This window comes from Pipra filicauda, unplaced genomic scaffold (genome assembly GCF_003945595.2).
Source record: "Pipra filicauda isolate LSUMZ 115617 unplaced genomic scaffold, ASM394559v2 scaffold306_size1276767_pilon, whole genome shotgun sequence".
NCBI lineage: Eukaryota > Metazoa > Chordata > Aves > Passeriformes > Pipridae > Pipra > Pipra filicauda.
Window position 1 is genome coordinate 832,237 of NW_024104428.1, and position 24,350 is coordinate 856,586.

The following is a 24,350-nucleotide window of genomic DNA, read 5'->3' on the forward strand; positions in this document are numbered from 1 at the left end:
GTGCACAGACTGCAAACAGGCTGACACCGTGGTTTTGTATATGCATGCTGCAAACGGGAGAGGAAAACCGCTCAGGAGATATCAAAGACAGAAGTAGAGAGTGCTTTGAAATGGAAGGGAAAAGATTGGTCCTAAAAAAGTAACCATGAAGAGAGTTAATTTGAACAGAGTAGCATATTCTGAACATGGTCCAGGCCTCCTGGCCTTATCAGTCTTGTTGGGGGCTGAAAAGCAAGACTGCCTGCAGTAAGATCAGTGGGCACACAGAGTACACCGAGTCGGGTTAGGGTCCCACCAGGTGCAAGGACGCCTTCCCACACTCTTGTGAAATGCATCCAAGATGCTTCATACATTAAAAGTTTAACTTCTCAGGTCACGGCTTTGGGTGTATTTTTCAGGCTGAAGCCCCAAGGGAAACCCTGAATGTAACCAACTGCAATCAGCTCAACAAGCTTGGCTCTGACAGAAACATTTCCCAGGCAAACCTGCAGAGGAGCCACGTATCACTGCTCCCAGATGGAAAACCAAAGGCAGGGGATGGTCAATCATAGCTCTGACCCCACAAGGCCAGTGTCACCATCCCCAGTACAGGTCAGGAATGCAGCAGCACATCCAGCACCAGCCCCCTCCCCTGCAGCTTGCACTGATGGACTCCTTTTGATGTCGTAACTTTTCTGTGGGGTCAAGATGGCATTTTCTCTGGGTACTTCAGCTCTGCTGACACCGGTGCTGACACCATCCTCACATGGATCAGTCGCCCACAGGCAAACCCCACAGTGGCAGTGAGAAGAGGAGGTTCTCAGGTGTGTGTGACAGTGATGGTACACGGGGGAAAGGGGATGTCTGGAGCAGGGTGTGATGGCCAAGCGTGGAGAAACAGCACCCCGGGGTGCTGGCCTGGGATAAGTAACTGTGCCAAGGAGATGACAGCAAATCTAAGTGGGAAATCTGTCCCAGAGGGCCTGGCAAGTGTGGGGACAGAGCTCCCCAGAGCAAATGGGCAGGGGTAGGAGACTACCAGAGGTATGAGGTGGAAGAATCAAACCCACCTCTGCTACCTGGAAAAGAAAATGGGCTCCAACTGGGTCACTAATGCAGGTCTATGCAAGGGGACAGCCCTGGGTCACGCAACACTGCGCCCCTACATTTTATGTGTTCAGTGTGCTGGAAGCTGACAGAAAAGGCAGAACAGCAGGTCTGACCCCACTGGCAATGAAGGGAAAGGAACAAATCCCTGAGCACACTGGGAAGAGGAGACTGCTCTGCACCACAGTCCCAGCTGCTGATGAACAGCCTCATCTCTCCTGAGCACTTCTCAAATTCCTTCATCACTCAAGCAGGAGCACAACTATTTGCCAGATGGAGCAGGCAGCTGTAAAGCAGGGAAGCAGTGCTATTCTGCAGAGCAAAACCACTCTGGGATCAAGCAAGCAGCAAACTTAAGTTTCCAGACTTCATTTCTGTAAGGAAGTTTCCAGCTCATTAACTTTCCTTGTTTAACTTTATTGCTGGATGCTGCCAGAAGCAAGAAGTGTCAGGTTTTTAAGAAGGCACTTTGTGGCCCTTGAAAACACTTGTTTGAGCTTCCATTCTGGAGTCTGGTCAGTACCCCACTGGCCACCCATCATAGAAAAGGCATCTTTCACATTTATCCATCAGAGCATTCCTCACACACAGATATTACTAAGAAATGAAACAGAAGAGAGGCAATAATGGTAATACCTGATTTTCATCCATTGGAAAAAGCCTCTCCTTATACTCCACAAGTGTCTTGGTAATTGTTTGAAAATCGAGACTCCTCTCCCAGCATTAAGTGTGCCATAAAGCAGTCTCCTTGTCCAGTTCTCCTCTGCCTTGTCTCCTCCTCTTCCTCCCAGTATCCCCATTCTGCACAGTCACAACAATCCCCTGCTTGGTTGCTTGCTGGTAAGACCAAGAAGAGTCTTCTTGGTCTTCAAAGAGAAGGAAGAGTGCAATACTGAACAGTCTCTCTGGCTGCCAGGGATGGGCTTGAAGGAGGAGGTAAGGGTCCTCCACTCTCTGCTTGTTAGGTTTCTCTGGCCATTGCTAGCTCGGCACAGCCAGCCCCCACTGTTTCCTGTGGACAGCAGGAGAGTGGCAGAGCACTCTGCACTCACCTGAGTGCAGGGCTTCAGAGGAAGCACAGCTCTGGCTCACTCCACCCTCAAAGCAAGGTTCGGGTAAGAAGCCACCTCCACCTTCTCCAAGGCCAGCTTGACGAGCCTCTGCCCTCCCCCTTCATGATGTTTTCAACTTGACAGCTCCTAATAAACCAAACTTTAAGAAGCGGCCCCTGGAGAGCCCCTGGAAGCTAATTAATGCTCTAATGAAGAGCATGACTGCCTTATTTGCTTGATGGCTCCCAGGTCAATCAATCTGCTGTAGACAGGCTTGCAAAAAAGCAGTGAGGAGCCCAGCACCCCTGGTGTCTGCTCAGTTATCATCCCCTGCCATCCCTCCCCATCTCTCCTCCCATGTTCATTACTGTCAAAAACCCAGCAGCAAGAGGACAGATTTATAGAGGCGACTGCAGCTTCTCCCTGTGCACCCGATCCAGGATTAGTCACAAAGGAACTGGACGAGGGACAACGCAGGGATGGAGGGATGGGAAGATGCATGGGGAGGTGGGTGTGCTGAGGTCTGGGCCCGAGGATGAAAGGGAGGAGAAGGTGCTCTGGGGGTAGAGGTGTTGCCACAACCCCCCGCTTGTGTGAAAGCCCTGCTTTTTCATTCTGCTGTTGCCACAGAGACTCCCCAGTGCTCAGACTCCAGCCCCTCTCAAAGTTCTGCCGAGTCACCCCCTCACTTGTGCTGCAGGGAATGGCAAGTGTGGTAATGCACACAAGGACAGTGACAGTTTAATACACCAGTACAAATCTGCTGAAGCCTCCTTGCCAAAAGAGAGCCCTACCCAGACACCCTGGCCTGGCCAGATTGCAGCACAGCCCCCGTCGTGCACTGTGCTGCCAGAGACTGTCTGCTGCCCTTGTCTGAGCCCTGCAGACCACAGGGACACGCACTGCTCCCAGACAGCACCTGCTGTCTCAGCCACTCCATCCCAGAAAACCTGGCAGGGAGAAGCAAGATACAAGGAGGAGATGGGAACAGAGCCTGCCTGACAGCCCTGAGGTCTCCTCTAGACCCACATTCATCTATCTACCACCTTCCTCCCTCAGGCAGGACCCAGACAGAGCCCAAGTACTGTTTCCCCCCCATGCTGCTTGAGGAAGGGGGTAGAGAACAGCAAGGAGAGCTGGCATCCCAGCATGAGCACTGAGAGCTCAGCCTGAACCCAACTGATTCCAGGGTCACCTGCATTCAACAGGAACCGCCTGTACCTCTGTTTCCCCTAAACCCCAAGAGACCTGTAAGTGCCAGGGAGTCACCACTCCTGTCCCCTCCCCAGACAGGACACAGCTATCCTGATGGATCTCTTGCAGATCAGCCTGGTAAAGCTTGCACGGTGGATGCTCTTCTCCACCTGGAAAGAGTCAAGGCAGTGTGTCTCTAGAAGGGAAAATGGAAAATGAAACCTCAGGGGACAGGGATGGTGGCCTCCACTATCCCTGATGAAAGAACCAGGTTTACAGAGGCAGGCCAGATACCACAGCAGAAGGGGAGCCCCAAACACGAGGATGCAGGAGGGTAGAAATCTCCACCCCTGCCCTTAGGGCTTACTCCAAGTTCAACCTGTGCTCCTGTGCATGGTCTCCTGCCAGCTTTGGTTTCGGGAAAGCAGCTGGCGTGAACCGAGATGTGCTTTTATTGTTCCTCCCCCCCTGCTGCAACATGAGCTCACCAAGAAAGCAACAACAGGCAGCTTGAGAGATGGAAGTCAAAAGGAAAGCACGGCATTGGAAGGACATCAAACAGCCACAGGCAATCTAGCCAGTCAGGTCCACAATCATGTCCAACAGACCCTCACACCAGGCTGGATTTCTGCCCCAGCCCACAGAAGTTAAAACCCAGCACTCGCCCTAAAGCAGTGCAGGTTTCTGTCCCTGAAAAGCACACACAAGTTACCTGGGCCTGTGCCCCTACCTGTGCACAACCCTCCCTCTACTTTGCAGCCCAAGGCATGCAGGCTTGTGTGACACTGAGGAGCAGGCCATGAAAGGGAGCTTCAGATGCCATTGCTGCTGCTGGTGATTTTTTACGATACCTAAATTCTCTATAAGCTCTCACACATACAGCCAGCACTCTTTATAGGGCATTTCCTCACAATGCCAGTCCTTACAACAGCTTCATGCCCAAAGGGTCAGGAATGTCACACTCAAAGGCTAAATGTGGCCAGATGTCATGCAAGACACTTGTGCCATCCTGCCTACAGACCTTGTATTCAGAGCTGTGTTAGTGCTGCCATTACCTCCCTTATTCCTTCCCTCCTTCAAGATCTATGTGTTTCGTTTCTCACACACTGCTGATTTCTTCCTGGGACCAGGAAAGGACTGTATTGCTGCTGACATTCCCTCAGCATTACCTGTGGGCCCATTGGTGAAATTACTCTGCACCCACATTAATACATGCAATTTTAAACCAGCACTGCCAACTCTGCAGTTACCTCTCAGCACGGATGACATCTAGAAACACTACCCACTGCAAGAGTGCCAGGGAGAGACAGCCTGGGCACTGAAATGGCAAACCGACATTCCAGGAGAAGCTCCAGCAACCTATTCCTTGAGAATGTGGGATTTCATAGAGCAAGGAGATTAATGAAGCAATCAGGCAGCCACTATTTTACCTTTCTCACCTGAACACACTTTAAAGGCTGACATATATTGATTGTCATGTCTGCACCTGGAACCTGTCAAATAGAAAGGTCACTCTGACAAATAGGGAGCAGGGGTTTAAGAGGAAACTAGAATCCCAACAATCTGGAAACACACTCTGGCTTCATCTGCCAAAAGACCCCCAGACAAGCCTTCTTTACAGTGTCCCTCAGTGGATCAGTAGTGGAGAAAGCTCACCCCAAGCTTACTGGCATATAGGTCAAGGCAGAAACCCAGGGGTAATGGCAAGGGAAAGGAGAAAGGTAGGACCAAGACATCAAATAGCAGCCTGGGGTTATCTCAGATTAAGGTGGACGTACAGGCACAGACAGTGCTCTCAGGTGCTCAGTCGTTCAGGTGTCCTGAATGACCCCTTCTGAAGAAGCCCTGGATACCAATCTGAAAACCAGTATCCCCTTCATCAGCACAGGTTTGATTGTGGGGGCTCTAGGACATTCATTCAGAAGTGTCTGAGGAAGGCATCTCCCACATCATCCTGGATCCTCTCTGGAGATTATCCAGGCAAACACCTGGCAGTGACACAACACAACCTTCTGCAGCCTGCAAAACCGGAGAGAACCAGAGCAGCCACTGGTAGGACTGCCAACACTGCATTCATGTGGAACATCAACCATCCGCTCTCAGAGACTGCCTGGGACATGGAAACAAAACACAGAGAGTGCAACCACAGTGCTGGGAATGCTCTGAGGAGTCCCTCTTCTCTTCCATCCCCACTTGTGAGCCATAAAGCCTCAAACATTATGCAAGGCTCATTGAACTGACAGCTGAGATTTGTGTCGCAGTAGTTTGTTGAGCAGCTGGGAGACAGGGAAAGTAAAAACCACGGAGACCTAGATGACTTGTTCTGTTAAGGCATCACTTGATGGTTACTGCTCCAGTAAAGAAAAACTGGCTGCCAGAGCACAGTTTAAATGTCCTGCTTGCCACCCCGAGCTGTGACACACAGGCTCTCCTCTGGAAGCTGTTATCAAAGATTTCTCTTTCTGTCTTACACAAGGGCTGCGAAGAAGCATATTACTCCAGGGATCATATCCATTCAACACTGTTTCCTAGGGAAATAAGCTAAAATGATGAACATCACCAACTTGACCTTGCAAGCAGTAAAACATGTATTACAAGGCAGGATAATCAAGATAAATGGAGAAGATTAACCTGGAGATGAGGGCGAGGAAGAGAGAGGGAAGAAGGATGATGGTGAGCTCATGAGGTGCCTGGAGCTCACAGCAATCCCTGACTTTTCTAAAGACATGCTAAGGGTTGGGGAAGGTGGAGGAGAGTGTGGAAAGGGATCCTAATGGGAAAAACACAAAGCTCAAGCTAGAAAACAGACCCTACCAAGGAGTCCTTCTGCATAGGAACATAAAAGGAGGACTAACATGGACAAGCAAGGACCTGAGCCAATAGTCTTGAAGGTGTTAAAAGCCTCACTCCAAACATCAACTCCAGCAATAAGGCCAATAAACTGTTCAGCTCAGTGACGGCCCAGAGCTACCCTGTGACCACATATCTTTGCACTCTTCATGCACAATACAGGCACCACCAAAATACCAGTGATGAGGCCTACACAAGGCACCTCACTCTCTCCACTGGCTGTACAGGGAGCATAAGCACCTTGTAGGTTTTCTGACTCTCCCTGCCACACCAGGTGTTTGCTGCCTAGTTCTTGCACACTCTGTGTGGACACCCATGGCCCTGGTGACTTATAGCCAAAAGGGCTCAATTTCTGGTGGGGACGAAAGTCAGGCTCTTTGATCACCATCTGCTTTTGAAGGTGCCCCCAGCAGACAGAGAGCTGCAGCACCTTACCTATGGTGCATGTGCATGGGCAGGCTTTGGTGACAACATGTCTGTCTTCTTTGATCCTCCTTGTCCTGTTCCTCTCCTCTCTTTCCTAGGTTGGTCTGCCCTGATCAATGGAGGTGGCAACCTGAAAACCACCTCTGTCTCACAAGAACAGTCCAGAGACTGGACTGAGCTTCAGCCACCTCTCTTCCCAGAAGAAAACCCTATAAAGAGCATACAAGAGGCAAGGAGAGGACCCAGTTTCCCATCCAGAGATGGATAAAGGAACTCCAACATATCTGTGGCTGAAGAGCTGGGCAGTTCCACTTGAGCCAACCACAAGTGCGAGACGTCAGTCACAGCCACAAGAGCAGTCTTAACTCAGGACTGAGACCAAGCCCTGGCACGTGCCCCATCCCCACAACAGCCTCCCCAGCCCTTCTCATGCACTCCTGGCACTCACCTGGCCGCAGGACCCTGATTTCCAGCAGGTTGGAGGTCCTGTCCGCCAGCCTTGTCCAGCTGCTGTTGTAGTTCTTCCTCCAGAGCTCAGCCACGCACTGGTACTTGCCGGCCTCTGTGTCGCTGGCCCGGCTGATGCTCAGGCGCACGTTGTTGGAGGACTCGGCCTTCTCGATGGCGGTGCGGGTCCGGAAACCCGCGTACCTGTCGCCCCACTGCACCCCGCCGTCGCGCGTGAAGGTCACCAGGTCGTGGAACTCGGTGCTGCCCGCCGGCTGGAAACGCCACGTCACCGACACCGGCACCCAGGACGGGTAGTGGGGCTTGATGATGCACTGGAGGTCGAAGGACTCGTTGTAGGTGACGCCGGGGGTGCGGGAGATGGCTGTGACGGCAAAGCCGGCCTCTGCGGGGAGAGAGAAAGGGGCTTTGAGAGACGCCTGCCTGGTGTGGTCCTGCTGTTAGCATGCAAAAGCTAGAGCGTGGCCATCCAGCTGAAGGCCTGGAATAATCAGCTGCCCGTGCTTGTGCTGTGTTGGCTTCTCATGTGCAAGTGCGAAGTGGCATGAAAAGCGGTGGTGAAAACAAACTTAAGTGCCTGCATAGTGGTGACTGCCTGCCCAGCAGTGACTGCCTGCTGAGCACTGGCTGCAGTGTTAGGACGACTGTGCTCGATTTCTGCCCAGACGAATGGGATCCCCCGAGACCCAAGGGCGGCCACAGCCAGCCTATGCAGGCTGCCGAAGCTCCGTATGGAAATGCAGCAGCACGGAGACAAGGGAGCAGCACCTGGCAGAGGAATTACCCAGCACCAGCCTGGCTGCTCTCAGATCCCATGATTCACATCCACCTCTTGGGCAGGGGGTCCCACCCCATCCCCCACCCCAGGCAGGCAGTGGGTTGCTGCAGATGAATGAAAAATGAGGAAAGCAAGAAGCAGCAGCCTTCACTCATGCATGGTAGAGGTGGCAGTGGTTACAAAACCCCAGGACGGAGGGAAAACAAAGAGAAGCTGGTTGCTCCTGTTCTTCCCTTCCCACAGCATGGCTTTTGTTCTCTTCCAGATCACGGCTCCAGGACGGCTTTATGCAGTTATCCTCACATGCCTGCCACTCTGCAGGCCAGTCAATACACTTTGACTTGTCTACCCCCAGCACTTTGTTTGTTTTGGGGAGTTTAAACCAGCAGTCCTTTAGTAATTTGAAGATAACATCTTCCCAGTTAGTCAACTGCAAACCAGTCAGGCTTACATTTTGGGTCAGAATATTTCCATTGCTCATTTGTGCCAAGCTGCAGAGAGAAATATTTTCTTCTCTTCCAATCATTTCAGTGTAGCCAGCAGACTTAGTAGCAACCTTGTTTTCTTCTGCCAACATCCCCAAGAAGTGCTCCCTTCCTGGGAAGGTCTGTGAGGTGTCCCACACGGGCTGACAGTTCTCCTCCCTCTCCCTGCTGACCCTGCCAGCCCCCAGCACAGCCTCTGCCGCTTGGGGAGACCCCAGACAGTGCCCAGTAGGAACAGGAACATTTTCTGATCAGCACGTGCAGTATCTGCACACTTTCAGCAAGTGCCTCTGCAACCCCACGACGTCACTGTGCCAGAGCTCCAGGATGTGTTATTACTGAGAAAACAGGTCAGTCTTCGGGATTAAAACCTCTCACAACATGTTCAGTGATCTCCCAGGAGAGGAGAGTGAGACCCAGGCTGTCTCCCCTGCAGGACTGCTCTGCGTCATGCCCATGTAAGCTCTTACTTTCAGACCCTCCTGCCCCAGCACGTGTGTTACCAGGCCCAGCTCAGAGCACCACTGAGCCATCAATGGCCCCAGAAAACACACCTAATTTCACCAAGACCAGCTGACTTCGACAAGTGTAGCCAACCAGCTGGCCTGGGCAAGGAAGCTTCATGGAGAGACTTTCACACAACTTCTGTGTGAAAGCCAAGTGTGTTTCTCAGGACCTCAATTCCACCAACACAGTCACGGCTCTTAGGTTAACAGGCAAAGGCCCTTCTTCTTTTGGGAGCTGGTACAAAAGGAGAGAGAGAAGCCACGCATAAAAGTGGGGAGATTTTCTGTAAAACCTCCCTACTACTAGAATACAGCAGTCTCCTGTCCCCTCCTTCTGTGGCTAGCCAGGGACTGAAGGCCCTGCCATGCAATCCAGATCCTCAAAAGTTCAGGGACATCTACTCTCATCCGACAGCACATCTCTCTTCTGGCTATTGCTTCTGAGCCACCCTGTAGACAGATTTATGGGTTTGAACAGCATCTGTGCTGGTTCAGCTAAAGAGTTTCTTACCCTGGCAGACTGGCAAACGATTAGACCTTAACTTGAAATGTGAGTGTCACTGAATTTACTGCATTTTTTTTCAACTAGCAATTTCTGAAGCCATAAACCTCTCCTGCTCTTTCTTAGCACCTTCCATTTGAGTATCTCAGGACATTATGCTCTCTCAAAAACAGTATGCTTAACAAAAAATATCGGATTCAGTAACAATGAAACAATACTTGGTAGTTTCTCTATTATATTTTACAAGCTACTTTAGCTTTCCTAGTTATAGAAAGGGACCTAAGAACTTCTTTGGACTTGACAGAACATGCTCAACAGCCGGTGATTTCTTCGGGATGAGGAGTGGAGGATGAGGGACCTTTCCATCACATCTTCTGGAACTGCTGTGCAATTCTGAACATCTTAAATTTTAATAAGAGTAAAAATGTCACATTTTAAAATCTCAGTACTTAATCTCAACACTGCTGCAGGTGGCAGAGTAAAGAGAAGGGCTGATACTTGAGACTTGTAGAGGGCCAAATGCTGCTGACCTCATGAGGAAGATACTATTGAAACCAGATAAGAATTTGCCTGTTGTTCTTTACAAACGAACATCCCTACTTGCTTTTGGAATCTATACAGAAAAGATTTCTAGCTCCAGACAAAACAGCCTCTGAAAGAAGGTCAAAAGTGAAAGGGAGGAAAGGAGGAAAAAAGCAAGATTTTAATCAGAATACAATACAACTTTAAAGTCTGGTCTCATACATCTTGTCAAAGCTTAAGATTAATACTGCAGAGCATCAAAAAACTACACAAAATCCCCAAAAATCCTATCTTGACCTTTTAATAGAGCTCCCAGCATTCTGCAAATCAGTGGCCTCATAGAAGCAGTCATCCCTTCTTCAGCCTCCTGAAAATCACTTTGGGAACTAGTCCAGGACTTAATATAGCAAGGCCAGAGCAGGACCAAAGTAATTCACCATCCACTCAAAATCCCTACTGCCCTACCTGCCCTCTCCTAAACTGATGTGGTTTCACTGCATTTGAAATGGAGGAGCCCCTTGGCAGAGCAGAGCCCCAGGTGCAATGATTCCAGGCACTAGTTCACCTTGGTCACGGACAACGTTGCAGTTCTGGACCAGCAGCTCAATGCTTCCTTGCACAGGCAGTGAGGACCATTCCTGACTCAGGCTTTCTGAAGGCTTCTGGTGCTGTCACAGATGCTCACCATTTCTGGTGGCTGGGCCAACAGACACCCAGCATTTTCCTCTCCTGGTCTGGAGAGCAGAGGCAAGGAGGCTTCGATGCCCACAGGCTGCCAGTGGAGCACCACCACTGCACTGACCATAGCCCGGCTCCAATGCTGGGGGGACATGACATGGGACTGGAAGCCTCTCCCCTCTGAAGGACCCTGGAAGCACTGTCCCTCTCCTTAGCCACCCTCTGCTTTGCTCCTGCCAGCCACAGCCACCCCTCAGACTCTGCCCCCAGACGCAACGGTGCACGCAGACGTTTTGCACCAACCTACCAGGAGCCGGGCACCTCCATTCCGCTGCCAAGCAAGGGCAAGCATGCCGAGAGCAGCCCCAGTTATTCGCAGGTGACCTTCTGTGGGACAGCCAGGCACAGGGGGGAGCACGGCCCCGCGGCCCCCCGTGCCTCAAGTACTCACCCAGAGCAGTGATGGACACCGGGGTGCCCGCGTGCCGCTCCCCAACCATCTGCCACTCCCCATCCAGCGTCCGTGTCCACTCGGCCACCCGGCACTCATAGTGGCCCTCGTCCGCCTTGACGCTGTTGAAGATCTCCAGGGTGAAGGAGCCGGGCCGGACCTGCTCCACCTGGATGCCCCCGTAGCTGCTGCGCTCAGCGTACGAGGGGCCGGGGTGCAGGGTGCCCTCCCGATCCAGACGCACGATTTCGCTGCGCCGGTTCAGCTTGTCCACCAGCTGCCAGGTGATGGAGAGGCGGCTCTGGGGCCCGAAGCCCGAGCGCACGTTGCAGCCAAAGCGCAGGCTCTCTCCTTCCAAGACATTGCTGGCGTTGTTGATAATCTCCAAGGAGATGCTGGTCTCTAAGGAGAGAAACGCATACACACACAGGGGAGATGACACACACTCGCCACTTCTCGGGCTGCAAGAAGGACGCTGCTGGCCAGAGACGCTTTCCACCAGGTGCAGGAGACTGCCCACACATTTGGGTCCAGGCATGTTTTAACCTCATGCCACGTTTTAACCACATCCAAAACCAGCCTGTGGGCAGCGAGCTGCTCCTGGTGACTTGCACACTCAAAGCAGACGTAGGCCAAAGCTGGGAGCCTGCGGCTCACGAGACATTGCCGTGTCTTCTGGTCACAGGTCCGGGACGGGATCTCAGCAAAACTTGAGGGAATTTCTGTTGCTACAATATGCACTGCATGCAACTGGCTCCTCCCAAAAAAAAAAGCTTTCAGCTCTCTGGGGTTTTCAATTCATGTCACCCTGGTCACCATCTTGCTACATCCGTTCCTGTAACACCTTTTGGGAGAAGGTCTCCCAAAATCCCACAGCTAGTGACACTGCTGGTAGCTATCACTGTTTGGTAACATTAAAAAAAAAAATCTGGTATCCTGAGCTTCCCAGAGATGTAGAGGCTTTATGGCTGTTTTTGAGAGATAGTGAGTGCTGGTTACTCCTGCTGTCTTCCGTTGGAGTTTTGGACACTTAGCACCCTTGAAAAATCATCACATTTTTTCCTAGAGCTGGTGATTTATCAAATGGCAAGAATGAAGCCTGTCTGAAAGATGGCTGTGCATAGAAGCACTACATTTTAGACACTTGTCAAGTGCAAGATTTCTAGCTAGAGTAATTTTCAAAGCCAAACAAATGAGACCAAATATCAGTAGGAGAGGAAAGAAACAGAATTTCTCTTGGAGAAATGAGGAAGAGGGGAAAAAAAGCTAGAGGAAAGGGCTGCATTTCCTTACAAACTTAAGAGATAGGAGACAAACATGGCACAAAATCCTCTTTCAGCTACCCTCTGTTTGGCCAAAGCCTCCTGTCAGGGTAGCCTGGGCAACACGTGCACGGTTCATCATGCCATGGCTACCTGAATTTCAGAGAGCAAAACAAGGAATGAGTCAGTGGACCCTCTTCTCTTGATCCTGTTATTTCTGTGTTTTATCATGTTTGTCTGACAAACACAAAAAGCATTCAGGCAAGACTCCAGCAGCTTGTTTTCATCAGAGCTGGATGACACACGGTGACCAGTACAGAGCTCCCAGAGTACTGGGGCTCAAGGAGCACACAAACCCTGGTTTCTCCCAGTACAGCTGTCTTGCCAGACAGCTGAACAGCCGCCACTGAACAGCCTGCAGGAACCCAGGATTAGGATTATTAGGATAAACCAAGGCCAAGCCAGTCTCCCCACTAGGCCTGCTGAATACTTTAGAGCACCCTTACTCCCAGTTGAGTAAGGCGAGGAGAGAGGTGTGAGGAGCAAGGCTGTCACATGTACCTTCAGCTCAAGGACAAAACTGCCAGCTTGGTGAGGGCGTGATTCCCCACCTATGAACCTGACACACAATCCCTCCTTTCCATACCCTCCTCAACAACAAAAATAAATCTTGCCAGTTGGGATCCCAAGCCTCCACAGCACGCAAACTCGGATCCTCCCTCTCCCCCACTGTCTGGGCACAACACAGCTTCCCCAGCTGGCTGCCCAGGACAGCACAGTCCCCAGGAGGGGATGGGCACGTCTCTACTTACTGAGCGGCATGACAGTGATGGGGATGTTCTTTGGCCGCTTGCTCTCCTTGTCGATGAAGTCCCCCGTCACGGTCTTCTCCCGCTCGGTCACCCGGCAGTTGTACTTGCCGCTGTCCTCGAGGCGGAGGCGGTAGATCTTCAGCACAAAAACGTTGTCGCTCTCCTTGGCCACCTTGAGCTGCCCCAGGGCCTCGCGCTGGGCAAACTCGTTGTTGAGCACCGGCACGGCGTTGGGCCCCAGGCTGGCGATGAGGGAGCTGTTGAAGGCCCAGGAGATGGAGAAGTAGCGGTCGGGGACGTTCTGAGCCTCCAGGATGCAGCGGAATTCCACCGGCTCCCCCACGATGTACATCCGCTTCTCCGTCTCCAGCCGGACGCTGAACTCCTTATCTGGGGAGAGACATCTCTCATGCATCAGCACAGCAAAGCCCACGAGGACAGCCAGCACACCTCATGTGATGTGTTTACAACTTGCTACTCCCTCCATGGCCAACATCCCTTGGATGTGCATATCCATAGGTGAAAGGGTTTAGGGACTTGCTTTTGCCGTGAGAGGCCAGATGGGCCATTGCTGTCAGAGAGACAGCTTCCGGCCCAGCAAGCAAAGAGCTGCGAGGCTTCCTCAGTCACAACCCTTCCCTCCAGCCTCTCCTCCTGGGAGCAGCTCTGATGTGACAGCAGCATTCAGCAGCACTGTGGAATATGACCTGGAGCCTAGTCCTAAATCACACCCTGCTCGGCTGGAGTCAAGAGGCAGAGCCTTTGGGGATATCACAGAGGAAGAAAGAGCTCAGCTGGATCTTCAGATCCTTAGCAGGAACTGTGCTGTGGGCTAGAAGGATTTCAACTTGCAAACGGACCTTGTGCAATACAGAAGTGCCTGCTGAAAAGTTTTAGTTTTATTTTCTGCTGTGTCACTCTTACCTCTTCACTTACCAAAATTCTCACTGTCTGTGCTAGCACCAAGTGCTTAAGGTAAATGTTTCAGCTTCTGTGTCAGCCAAGATGGCTGACCACACCAGGAGACACCCAGGCCACCCAAGCCCCCAAATTTAAGTTGCTCTTTGCCGACATTTGCCGTGCCCACAGGCAGTGCTCGGGCCCTCCTTTGCCCTGCTACACCCAGCCAGCAGCCTCGCAAGTAGGGCACGTGGCAAAGCAAGAAGCCAAACCCCAGCCACCTAACAAGGCACAGCCCCTTTTTCCACCTCCTCCCACCGCCCAGCCCAGTGAGAAGAGGCCGAGGAGACACTGACCAGTGGCTTGCACGTTGACGATGGCGCCCTGGGAGCGCTTGCGGGTCATGGCGTACCAAGAATCGTCCGGGTCCTGGATCCACTCCGCCGCCTCGCAGTAAAACTCTCCCTGATCTGACGGGTGGAGGTTGTAGATGGTGAGCTTTGAGGTGGTCTCCCCAACTTTGTCCAGGCGAACGTCCCCCGTGGCCTGTCGCTGGGCGTAGGCGCTGCCGGCCCGCAGGACGAAGTCGCGGCTGAGGGAGATGACCTCCACAGGCGCCTCGCTGCCCCGCTGCCGGTACCAGGCGATGGAGACGTGGCTGTGCTGGGCTGTGCTCTTGGACACCTCGCACTTCAGCTCCAGGGAGTCGTGCTCCACTTTGTTCAGCGTCTGCGGGACCGCCGTCACTCGCAGCGAGTCGGGGATCACTGCAGCCAAGGGGGACAGGGAGACACAGCCCCGGAGTCAGCAATGCCAAAATGCTGAGTCTAAAGCCCAGACACACTAAAAGAGAGCTGGGGTTTCTTTTTACAGTGGCAATTAATCATTATGTATTAGCAAGGCCTTGTTAACTCACATCTAGCCCCTAAAAAGAGGGGAATCGCCCCAAAAGCCGTTAGCTGGGAAAGGCCATATCCTGCTGCACATACTCCAGTGCAGTGCTCAAATTCCTGCTCAGTGGGCCCCAGCAATGGAACAGAGTTTTCCATCACGCTACAGAGCAGTACAGCTTAATATATCCACTTCCCATTGAGGCATTTTGTCACGAGCAGCCTCCCCTTCATCATGTGCCCCCCCAGCATGCTCTGTGACCCCCCCCTCTTGCCCACATCCCTCAGCCTCTCCTTAGCCCTGGAATGGTCTTTGCCCCTCATCACTGGTGGGGCCAAGCTGAACATACTCAGTTCCTTTAATCTTCCCTCATAAAAAAGTCAGGAGATCCAACTCCCCTCTCCTTTGTTTATATCATTTCATCTTTTAATGACCCCCTCAGGCCAAACGAAGGGGTTTCTGCATTCAGAGGGAACTGGCTCCTCTGAGGGCAGCAATGCAATTGCACCCTGACCAATGCCTGCTCCCGGGACACAGCTATGTCAAGGCACTTGGTAATAAAACTGCTGGCTACTTTTCCAGTTGATTAACCAGAGGAAAGGAAGTCCAGCTGCTAAAATCAGGATGAAAAAAAAAAAAATTGCAGCACCTCGACCTTGCTTGATTTTAGCAAGAGGCTCTTCTGCCACCAGATGATAAGACTTATTTTTTATAAAGAAGCCTTTCTAGACTTTGCTGTCTCAAGAAACATCATGTGGAAAGACAGAAGAATGTAAACCTTCTCCCCAGCTCTGCAGACGAGGCAGTGTTAGCAAGCCTGTTAATGCCCACGGTTTTGCCACGTACCAGTGGAATATAATTAACATATCTCAGTTCAGTTTCATTGACAGCACTGGGTGGTTTGACAAAATTAGCTGAGCTGCCAGAAGCTGCATCTGTTTCATTCAGGCACTGCTACAGAAAGCAATGAGCTGTAGTGAAGACAACCACTGGGATTATTTATGGCAGAAAAGTCAAAAACGGAAGAGAGGAAAGAAAAAAGGCATGAGTTGGGAGTAAACGAGAGGGAAATCTTCTCATATCCAGCCTGGATGGGAGGATTTGTTTTTACCACATACTGACTACCCTGACTGCCCCTGTCAGGGAAAGTACCTTTGTAAGGCTGTTCACATCACAGGCTATTGCCTCTGTCCCGCTGGCCACATCCCCTACTCCCTCCCTTCCCCTCATCTTTCCTGCTGGAGCTCCTATCCCCTGCTCCCTGGTAACAGCTTCTGGCAGACCATGGCCAGGATCCTGCTTGCTTCACCTTTCCCCCTTCCCCTGACTCCCAAGCCAGTGGTGATAGCAGCAACTAACCTTGCCAGTTCACACTGCCTGCACAATAAGCTTTAAACTTCTCATTTCAAACCTCACTGAATAATTTCCAGAGCTGCACAGCTCCTTTCTCTTTGCCCTCCAGCCACGAGCTCCTACAACTTTCCTTATGTTATTTAAATAAATTAAACCTGATCATCATCTTGCTGAAGTGACTTTCCCGCTGAGGTGCTTTTGAAGGCAGAGCTCCCCGCTACAGCAGCCTCCACGCAACAGCTTGTGAGGTGAAAGCGGGTATCTGTGAAGAAAGTGTGCCTGCTCTCCTTCCCCCAGTCTGAGAGCCCTGTGCACCCCACCTTGTGCCCCCCAGCCTTGCTCAGCAGCAGAGCTGCTCTCTGGGGAAGCACAAGGCAGAAAGCAGAGGATCCCAGGAGCCTGCCTGGCTATGTGGGACAAGCCAGGTCATGCTCGAGTAGGGGCCAGGCACTTGGCTTGCCAGACGTGGAGCTGCCCATCCCTGGGAGTAATGCTGGGAAGCCTGTCTGAAGGCTGGGCCGTTCCCTGAGCAGGTTGGAGGTTGGCATGGGGGTCATTTTGCCAGCTGGAACCATGACTTTGTATTTCCAGGTCATAACCCGGCTGGAGGGTTAGCACCTTTTGTACAACACGGGCAAGTTATTGCAAATTGCACTCATGGAGAAGAATCAGGAGGTGCCAGCGTGCGTTAAAGGTGTAATTTAACTGTGGGAATGCCTGACACACTGTGCTGCATTCTTCCTGCTCTTTTGGTCAAAAGAGTCAATCAAGATCCTCCCAGTTAGAGGAGTCTGTAGGAGCTTTTGGGTTGCACGCAGCCTGGAGGCCGTGGTCTTAAATCAGCCTGGCAAGAACACACGTTCAGTCAGTGTCACCTTCTTAACCAGGAGGACTAGAGACCTGCTGGCTAAATGAAAGCCCATTTTCCAAAGGATCAGATGATCAGGGAGGGAGGGACAAGCCAGAGTCCTGAGGTGGCCGGGCTGGAGGGAAGGCTCTGTGCTTCACACCACCACCCTCACGCTTGGCCAATGATGCACTAACGACTGTTTTATTTACACTGCAAGATGCGGCTCGGGTAGCAGGTTTGGGGAGGGGGAAAGTTGGCAGGAGAAAGGGGAAAATGCTGTTTTCCAAGCAGGTCACAGCTCATTTCAGAAGCCAAATGAGCATGTCATTCCGAGTGCTGCAGAGCACTGGGGACTCCCACAGCAGGGACACAGGTCTGCTGAGACCCACACACCACCCCACGGCACAGACCCCGCTGGCCTGCACCAACAAGAGGGCCACAGGCACGGCATAGCCCATCAGGCTGGAACAGACCACAGCTGGAAGTCACAGAGAGGGAAGCAAGCAGGGAACACTGCAAAGGTGCTCACTAGGGTGGGACACAGCATCATGAGAGTTCCTTCCAAGCCAGTCGCCCTGTTTAGGCTTCAGAGACACCAGTTTGCATATCAGGACACGAGTAACTTTGCATGGTGCTCACCTGGGAGCCCTGGCTCTGCTGCCAGCCATCACACTGCTGAGCTGCCCACACATTTATCCTGCAGCCACCTGCCACAGAAGAACCAGGTTTTCTGGGGACATTCTGCAAGCTGAGCTTCATTTGAAAGCAAGTTGGTAAGCTTAGATGAGAGTCACTTCACTGTGTGAAGGGGAGCAGAGCCACATCTGAGTCATAGCTGCAGGACATATCCTCTTGCCCACTCTTTTTCACCCAGCTCCTGCCTGTTTCTCTCCCCTCTTGTCAAGGTGCCACCCAGGCAGACTGCTCTGCACTTCCCCTGCATCCAGTCTTGCTTCCTCCTTGTCCTCCAACACAAGTCCATCCCTGCAGCTGTCAGGACCCTTCAGAGGTGTCAGAAGAACTCTGTTCTCTCCAGCATCAGTGTTAGATTTGGCAGCAAGTGGCTGGACAAGGAGATGAGTGACTGAAAAGTAATCTCTGGGAGCAAACCTACTGCACTACCGCCATCCCAGATCCAGTCACAGCTGACAGGTTTGAGCTTGTACTTACAACACTGAAGAACAAGAAATACAGCATGTCCTATTAGTCCCCAAGCCACAGGTCACTGCAGAGGGCACTGGGATAGACACTCGGTGCTGGGTGGGGTGCTAAGCACAGGATGCTCACAAACCACCGTCAAGTTTTGAAAGCTCCTGAAATATTAAATATAAATATTTCCACTAGAGGGTGTCAGGGACCCAGCCAGGGAGAGTCCCAGGGCCCAGCTGCCAGGACAAGGAGTGGGGAGCCTGGAGATGCTCCCCTCTCGCCAAGGCATCCCTCCTCAGGAGGGCTGCACACCCAGCTCCAGCCAAACCCACCTCAAATGCACACACTTCACAGTCAAAGAGCACTTGGTGAGCTAATTATGGCTATTAACTTTAGGACAAGGAGCTGGCTTACAGTCTCCCAAAACACAGGCAGGGAACAGACTGGAGTTCCCAGGTGCAGACCTTTCCTCCGAGCCCCAGGACCAGCTCCATTTCCAGCAGCTCCCGGTGCCATGCTGAACTCTGCCCACGCAGACAAAGATGATCCAGGCATCTCCTTTTTCCCTGGGCTGGCTCTGGCTCAGCCCTGGGTATCCAGAATCACAACCAGCTCCAAGGGGTAGGCTATCAAAGCTTCTATGAGCCAGACACAAACAAGAGCGCTACCAGCATCTCATGTAGTCCCAGGCAAGGCAGCAAACCTGCCCGAGGTGCTGTTTCCTTGCTAAGTGATGCAGGGGGAGCATCAGGCTGGGAGCCAGAGGCTCTCCTGCTCCAGCTGGTAAAACAGTGCTGTGAAAAATCACTTAGCACCATGGTAGGTTTACACTGCAGGCTCCTCAGGAGTAAAACAACTTAGACAGGCTATCCAATACAGCTGGACCATCTCAGGGCCACTGCAGGACATGCAAAACCCACCAGTCTCTTCTCTTGGATTTTGTTATAGCTTTTACTCACTGATACACTTTTGAGACAGTCTATGGTGCTACCCTGTGTCCTCAGCTGCAAACTTCATACTGCCTGGACAGAGCTAAGCTTACCAAAATCAAGCATGAATTATTCAGGAAGAACAAATACATGTTTTCCCCACTCCTAAGCAGCTGCTTCTGGCTAAAAAATACCTCTCTGGATTTTGCAGGGAATTAGTGCTAGAGTTATGTTTCCATCTGCCCCACAACGTGTTGTTGTCCTGCAGGGATCACAGCCCAGCACCACCACCAACCTCCTTCCCAGCCCCTCTGGTTGCATGTGCAAGACAGAAACAAGCTGCTCAAAGGAACAGCAACGCCAGAGCCACCCCGGCGAACCCAGAGGTGAGCACTGGCATGCACCTGATGGGTAACACGGGTGGGAGTGTGAGGCACAGGGACACAGCCTTATGCCATCAGCCTCTGCAATCTGCTAACCCTTCTGTGGCCACCCATGCCAGAGAAGGAGGCAGGGTCTGCCATGGGAACAGCTGGAAGGGATCTGCTGTCTCCCAGTCACTGCAAGCTCTCAGTGAGCCATGCTCCTCACACCCCTCCCCACACCGCTCCTGATTGCCATTCCTCATGGGATCCAGACGTGAGTGCCCACGGGTGGCAGCAGGAAGGGGGTGGGAACAGTATGTAGATTAGCAGTGTAATCCTCTCGAGCTCTCGTGCCTGACAATTAGCTGTACATGCTGATCCATACCTGCTGCAGCACATCAGGCACTGCTCTCCCTCATCAGTCAAGTGCCTTCAGCACGGGGGAAAACACAAACTGTGTTACGCTGCAAAACTGATGAACACCCTCAATGTCACCTTTGTAAGAGGAAAAAATCTGAGCTGATCGTGCCATCTTTAGCTTGTCTAATTTTTTAAGTATCACGTAGAGATTCACAGGTGGCTGCAGGCACAGCAAAGCTTTTTTACTTTTAAGTTTCCCCCACTGCCCATGGTCCTACCGGAGACCAGAACTTGAGGAGGCAAACCTACCACCCCAAAAGGTGCTTTCACTGTGACTGAGGGTGTGGGGTCTCTATGCAAAACTTTACCTCTTCTCTTCTTTGCTCACCAATATATAGCCACAGGCTCCTGGTACCACGGGGAAAAGCAAGTGTTAATAGTCTGGTTCTCTGGGGATTATTTTCCCTCAGTAAAGCCCCATCTGCGCCGAAAAGTAAGGATGGTTAAAGGCAGGTTTAAATGAGAGGCACATAAAAGACTACTAATTAGTTAAGAAAACTAAAAAACAAGGAACATGCTTTTCTGAAATAGTGAATTTCCTTCAAGTTCCTGAAGGGGTGAGCAGAACTTCTGCTGTGGTCTAAAGAAAAGCAATCAAAATATACTTTTGGTCTTCACAGAAATACTTAAGCCTTATTTTAAATGAGAAATTTAACTATGAAGTCCCTGTCAGTTGCTGCACACTCAGGAAATGCACGGTGAAGCACTGAACTTGCTCGCATTTGTATCACTGCAGCATTCTGTGGCAAGAGCAAGAAAAAACAGAATAAAATAAAATAACACATTCCCAGTTTGCATGCAGCTTTCTAAATTAAGGGCAATTTGCTACTGATTCAGCTACTGGCAGAGGACAAGAGGGGAGCTGAAGAGTTAAGTGAGACAGCATGGCAGTTGTTTCACAGCAGTAGTAATAAATCCTCCAATTACAATAGTATCCTTGTTGGTACACTAACGACCGGCTGGAATGATTATGCCAATAGAAATGCGTCTCCCAACGCAACCCTGCGAGTTGAAGCAGCCAGTGAGAAAGGGCACAGGAAAAAAACCCCAGAAGTAACTAATGTAGGAGAAAGGGGAAATGAGAATCAGACAGAAGATGCAAGAACTGGAAATTAGGTCAGCTTTCCGACTCAGGGCCTGAACTTCCCGCGCTTGCTGCGGGCTCCGTTAGTCACCCAGCCTACCCACTGGAGGATGTGGCTATGGTCCCTCCCAGGCAGGGGCAGAGGATCCCACTGCTCAATCTGCTCTGTCTCCGCCACGTGCCTTGCAACAGGAGCTTCCCAGCCAAAGCTGCACACACGAGGTGTCTCAGACCCCCCCAGTCGGATGTTGCATTGGAAGCCAGTGCGCCCACCCAGGGCACGTGGGACAGCGATGCTCTCCTGCAGCTTCCCGTGCCCCCACACCATGAACCCACAGGGGCTGGCAGCAGGTGCCCCATGACCCCAGCAGCAACGCCCTCCCTGTGTGCCTGGGCTCAGCCCCAGCTCCTCCTTCTCCTTGATGGACCCCGGGGAGTTGAGGATTTCCCAACCGCCTGTGAGTGCTTCAGCTCCAGGAGAAAGGACACCTGCCCCCACGCTTTTCCCCCGGGCTTTACTCTGGTGCTCCAGCCCTGCCAGCACAGCACGGTTTAGATGATTTCCCTGAGTTTTCTCCTGCCTAGTGAGCGGTGGGTGCTCCTCCCAAAAAGCTGGTCCCCTTCCCTTGACTGCTTTGGGTGCAGAGTGGCAGATGCTGGGAGGGCACTCACAGCCGCTGTCCCTGCCCTCAACTAAAACCACTCTGGGGAACAGCAGAAGGCAGGCTCCTGCTAACAAGCTCCTCCCTCTATCCACCCATGTCCCAAAGCATCCCAAGGAGCATCTGGTTATTAGGACAGCTAATTTAGGTGGAGAAGTTCAAGTGACCTCATTAAAACTGGGAAAAAAAAAAGAGGAGAAACCAGAAAGGGGTGGTAAGAGGACAAGGTGGCACCCACCATTGTTCATTAAGCAAAAATTATCCGGAGCATCGGTGGAGCAAACCCTGACAATAGGCAGCCCAAGGGGTAGAGACACTAGAGAAGGAGAGGTGGCCAAACAGCACAGTGAGCCAAGGTGTGTGGCAGAGGCAGAGAACACAGGCTTCACATCGGCCTCCATCTCCCAGCCATGGCAGAGAGGAAAACTTTTCCTTCCTTGCACATGCACACCTTTTTTTTTTTTTTTGCAATCCTGCTTGGCAAGGCAGATATTCCCTGTAGGAACAGTGCAAACCAGCCTGCAAGTAAAAAATAGGCTCAAGGTGGTGGCAGAGATGATGTCCAAAAGGACAGGCGTTTTTCCTTCTCTGCAACAAGGAAACCTGTGCTTGGTGACAGGCTGGATGTCCCTACTCTGCCACCTGAGAGGACATGGTTCCTGGATGGGCTCTGTGCTCGCAGCACAGCCATTCAGCAGGCTGGCACTCCAGGCAGACCTGGACAAGATCCAGGCACTGCCTCACTCCCAGAGCTCTGTTGAAGGTGACGTTCCTACACTGGCCTCTGCCTCGTGTGACCCTGGGATCCCCCCGTGCCCTGGCTGCATTGCTCAGTGTCACCTGGCCAGGCTGCCAGCCCAGCCCAGCCCAGCACTGCCAGGCACCTCACAGGCCCCTCTGAAACAGAGCCCAGGGGAGACACCCAGGCAGAGCAGCAGCGGGGTGCAGACCACCGTGCACCACACCGACCACTCACCTGTGGAGGCAATAACCTCCAGCAGCAAGCCAAGGTGAGTCAGCTCACAAATCCCTCCTCTGCCTCCCTCCCTCTCCTACAGTCTCACCTCTGTGAGGGTTTAGCTCTACCACTGATCCTGAGCACCAGCAGTGAGCTACCACAGCTTAAGGCAAGCCTAAGCCGCTGCAAACACGGAGAAAGAGAGCATCAGCACGCACCTCTTCCACCAAGGGTTAAGCTGATGTGTTTTCCTTAACAGCACTAGTGAGCTGAGAGCAGGGATGTGGGAATCTGCTGCGGCTTAAACCAGCACAGGGCAACCTGCTAAGCCACAGCCTCCTGTAGCCCACAGGACAGCCAGGGAAAGTAAAAAAACCAAAAACCCAGGAAACATGGAGCTGAGGAGCTGACACAGCCCAGGCTCCTCTGAAGCTGTGCACGCACCACTGTCTTAAAGTTTTACACCTCTGAAGCCAAAGTTAAGAAATGACAGAAAGTTGGAGGCTTAGAAAAACCTCTTTTCTCCAATTTTTTTTTGAAAGCTTGATTTCATTCCACCCAGCGCACTCAGGCAGGCAATACTAACAGCACCGCAGGGAGAGTCATGTGGTGTTATTTCAAAATGCATCTCAGGCCACATTCCTCCTGGACTATAATAACATTTGTGGTGCTCCATAGTCAGGTAAGTCGCCCTTCTCAAAAATCAATCTTCAAGGAGGATTCATTCTCCTTTACTTCAGCTATACAAGTAACACCAGGAGATAAGAGTGCAAGAGCTGCTTTCAGAGATTAGTGCCCCCACTTCAACAGCTCAGCAGAGATCACACAGGAGGTCAAAGTGTGCACGTGAGAGCTGTTTTTCCTTCATTTATGCAATAATGAAGGTTTTGAGACCCTTGAGTGACTGTCTCCCATCTGCTTTTGAGGGTCTAAGCTGTTCTTAGAGCTGCAAAGCCCAGGACCAGAACTTCCAATGTCCCATTCTCACTCACTCAAAATGTCCCAATGGCTCCTTAGGCTCAGCAGCAATGATTTATTTTTGCCTCTGGGGCAAGACAAAACAGACCAAGACACACTTGGGAGATGATTTTTGCTAGCAGCAGTTCTTAAACTAATGACTCTAAAGGCTCCCAAACCAATCCTCAGTCCATCCCCTCCAAAACCCAGTTTCCTGCCGAATGTGCAACAACGGAGCGCTTCAACCCTCACAAGGAAAGTACCAAAGGAAGCACAGAACTAGGCTTCATTCTCTACTACAGTCCAACTTTCTGTTCAGCCCGGAGTTTAAGTTTCCATGGAAAGACAGAGTGAAAACACTGGCAATCCTGATGCACAGACAAGGAAGGAGAGAATCGCATCCTTCACGTGCAGATTACCAAGACACACAGGGTAGCTAACGAGTAGATGAGAAGAAGTTTTGAAACCTAAGAATGAAAGAATCCCCCAAGCAAACTAAGACAGTGAAAATCTTTTCTTTGTCTATCAGTCCTGTTTAAAGTATGGAAACTCCTCAAAACACATACATCCTCACCAGACAATAACCATCTAGTGAGCCACAAAGTCAGCATGAGCTAGAGGGCTTTCTGGAAGCCGAAATGAAGGGTGGTGGCTCTTTTGCACATTTCCAAGCTACCTTCCTCCAACAAGGTTTTGGCAGCTCAGAACAGTTATTCTGAAGCTGGCACTCTCACGATGAATGAAAGGCACAGTCTGGCTC

The 24,350-nt window shown here is 51.6% G+C and overlaps 1 protein-coding gene across 1 annotated transcript in view; it reads right to left on the reverse strand.

The window, feature by feature from the left end:
• Window positions 1-24,350, reverse strand: part of IGSF3 (immunoglobulin superfamily member 3) — a 94,402-nt gene that overhangs the window by 19,206 nt on the left and 50,846 nt on the right. Inside the window, exons 3-6 of the mRNA XM_027719148.2 lie at window positions 14,329-14,739; window positions 13,073-13,462; window positions 10,999-11,400; window positions 7,057-7,461 (exon numbers count right to left, since the gene is read on the reverse strand). Of these exons, the coding sequence (XP_027574949.2) occupies window positions 7,057-7,461; window positions 10,999-11,400; window positions 13,073-13,462; window positions 14,329-14,739 (1,608 nt within the window). The remainder of the gene's footprint in view (window positions 1-7,056; window positions 7,462-10,998; window positions 11,401-13,072; window positions 13,463-14,328; window positions 14,740-24,350) is intronic.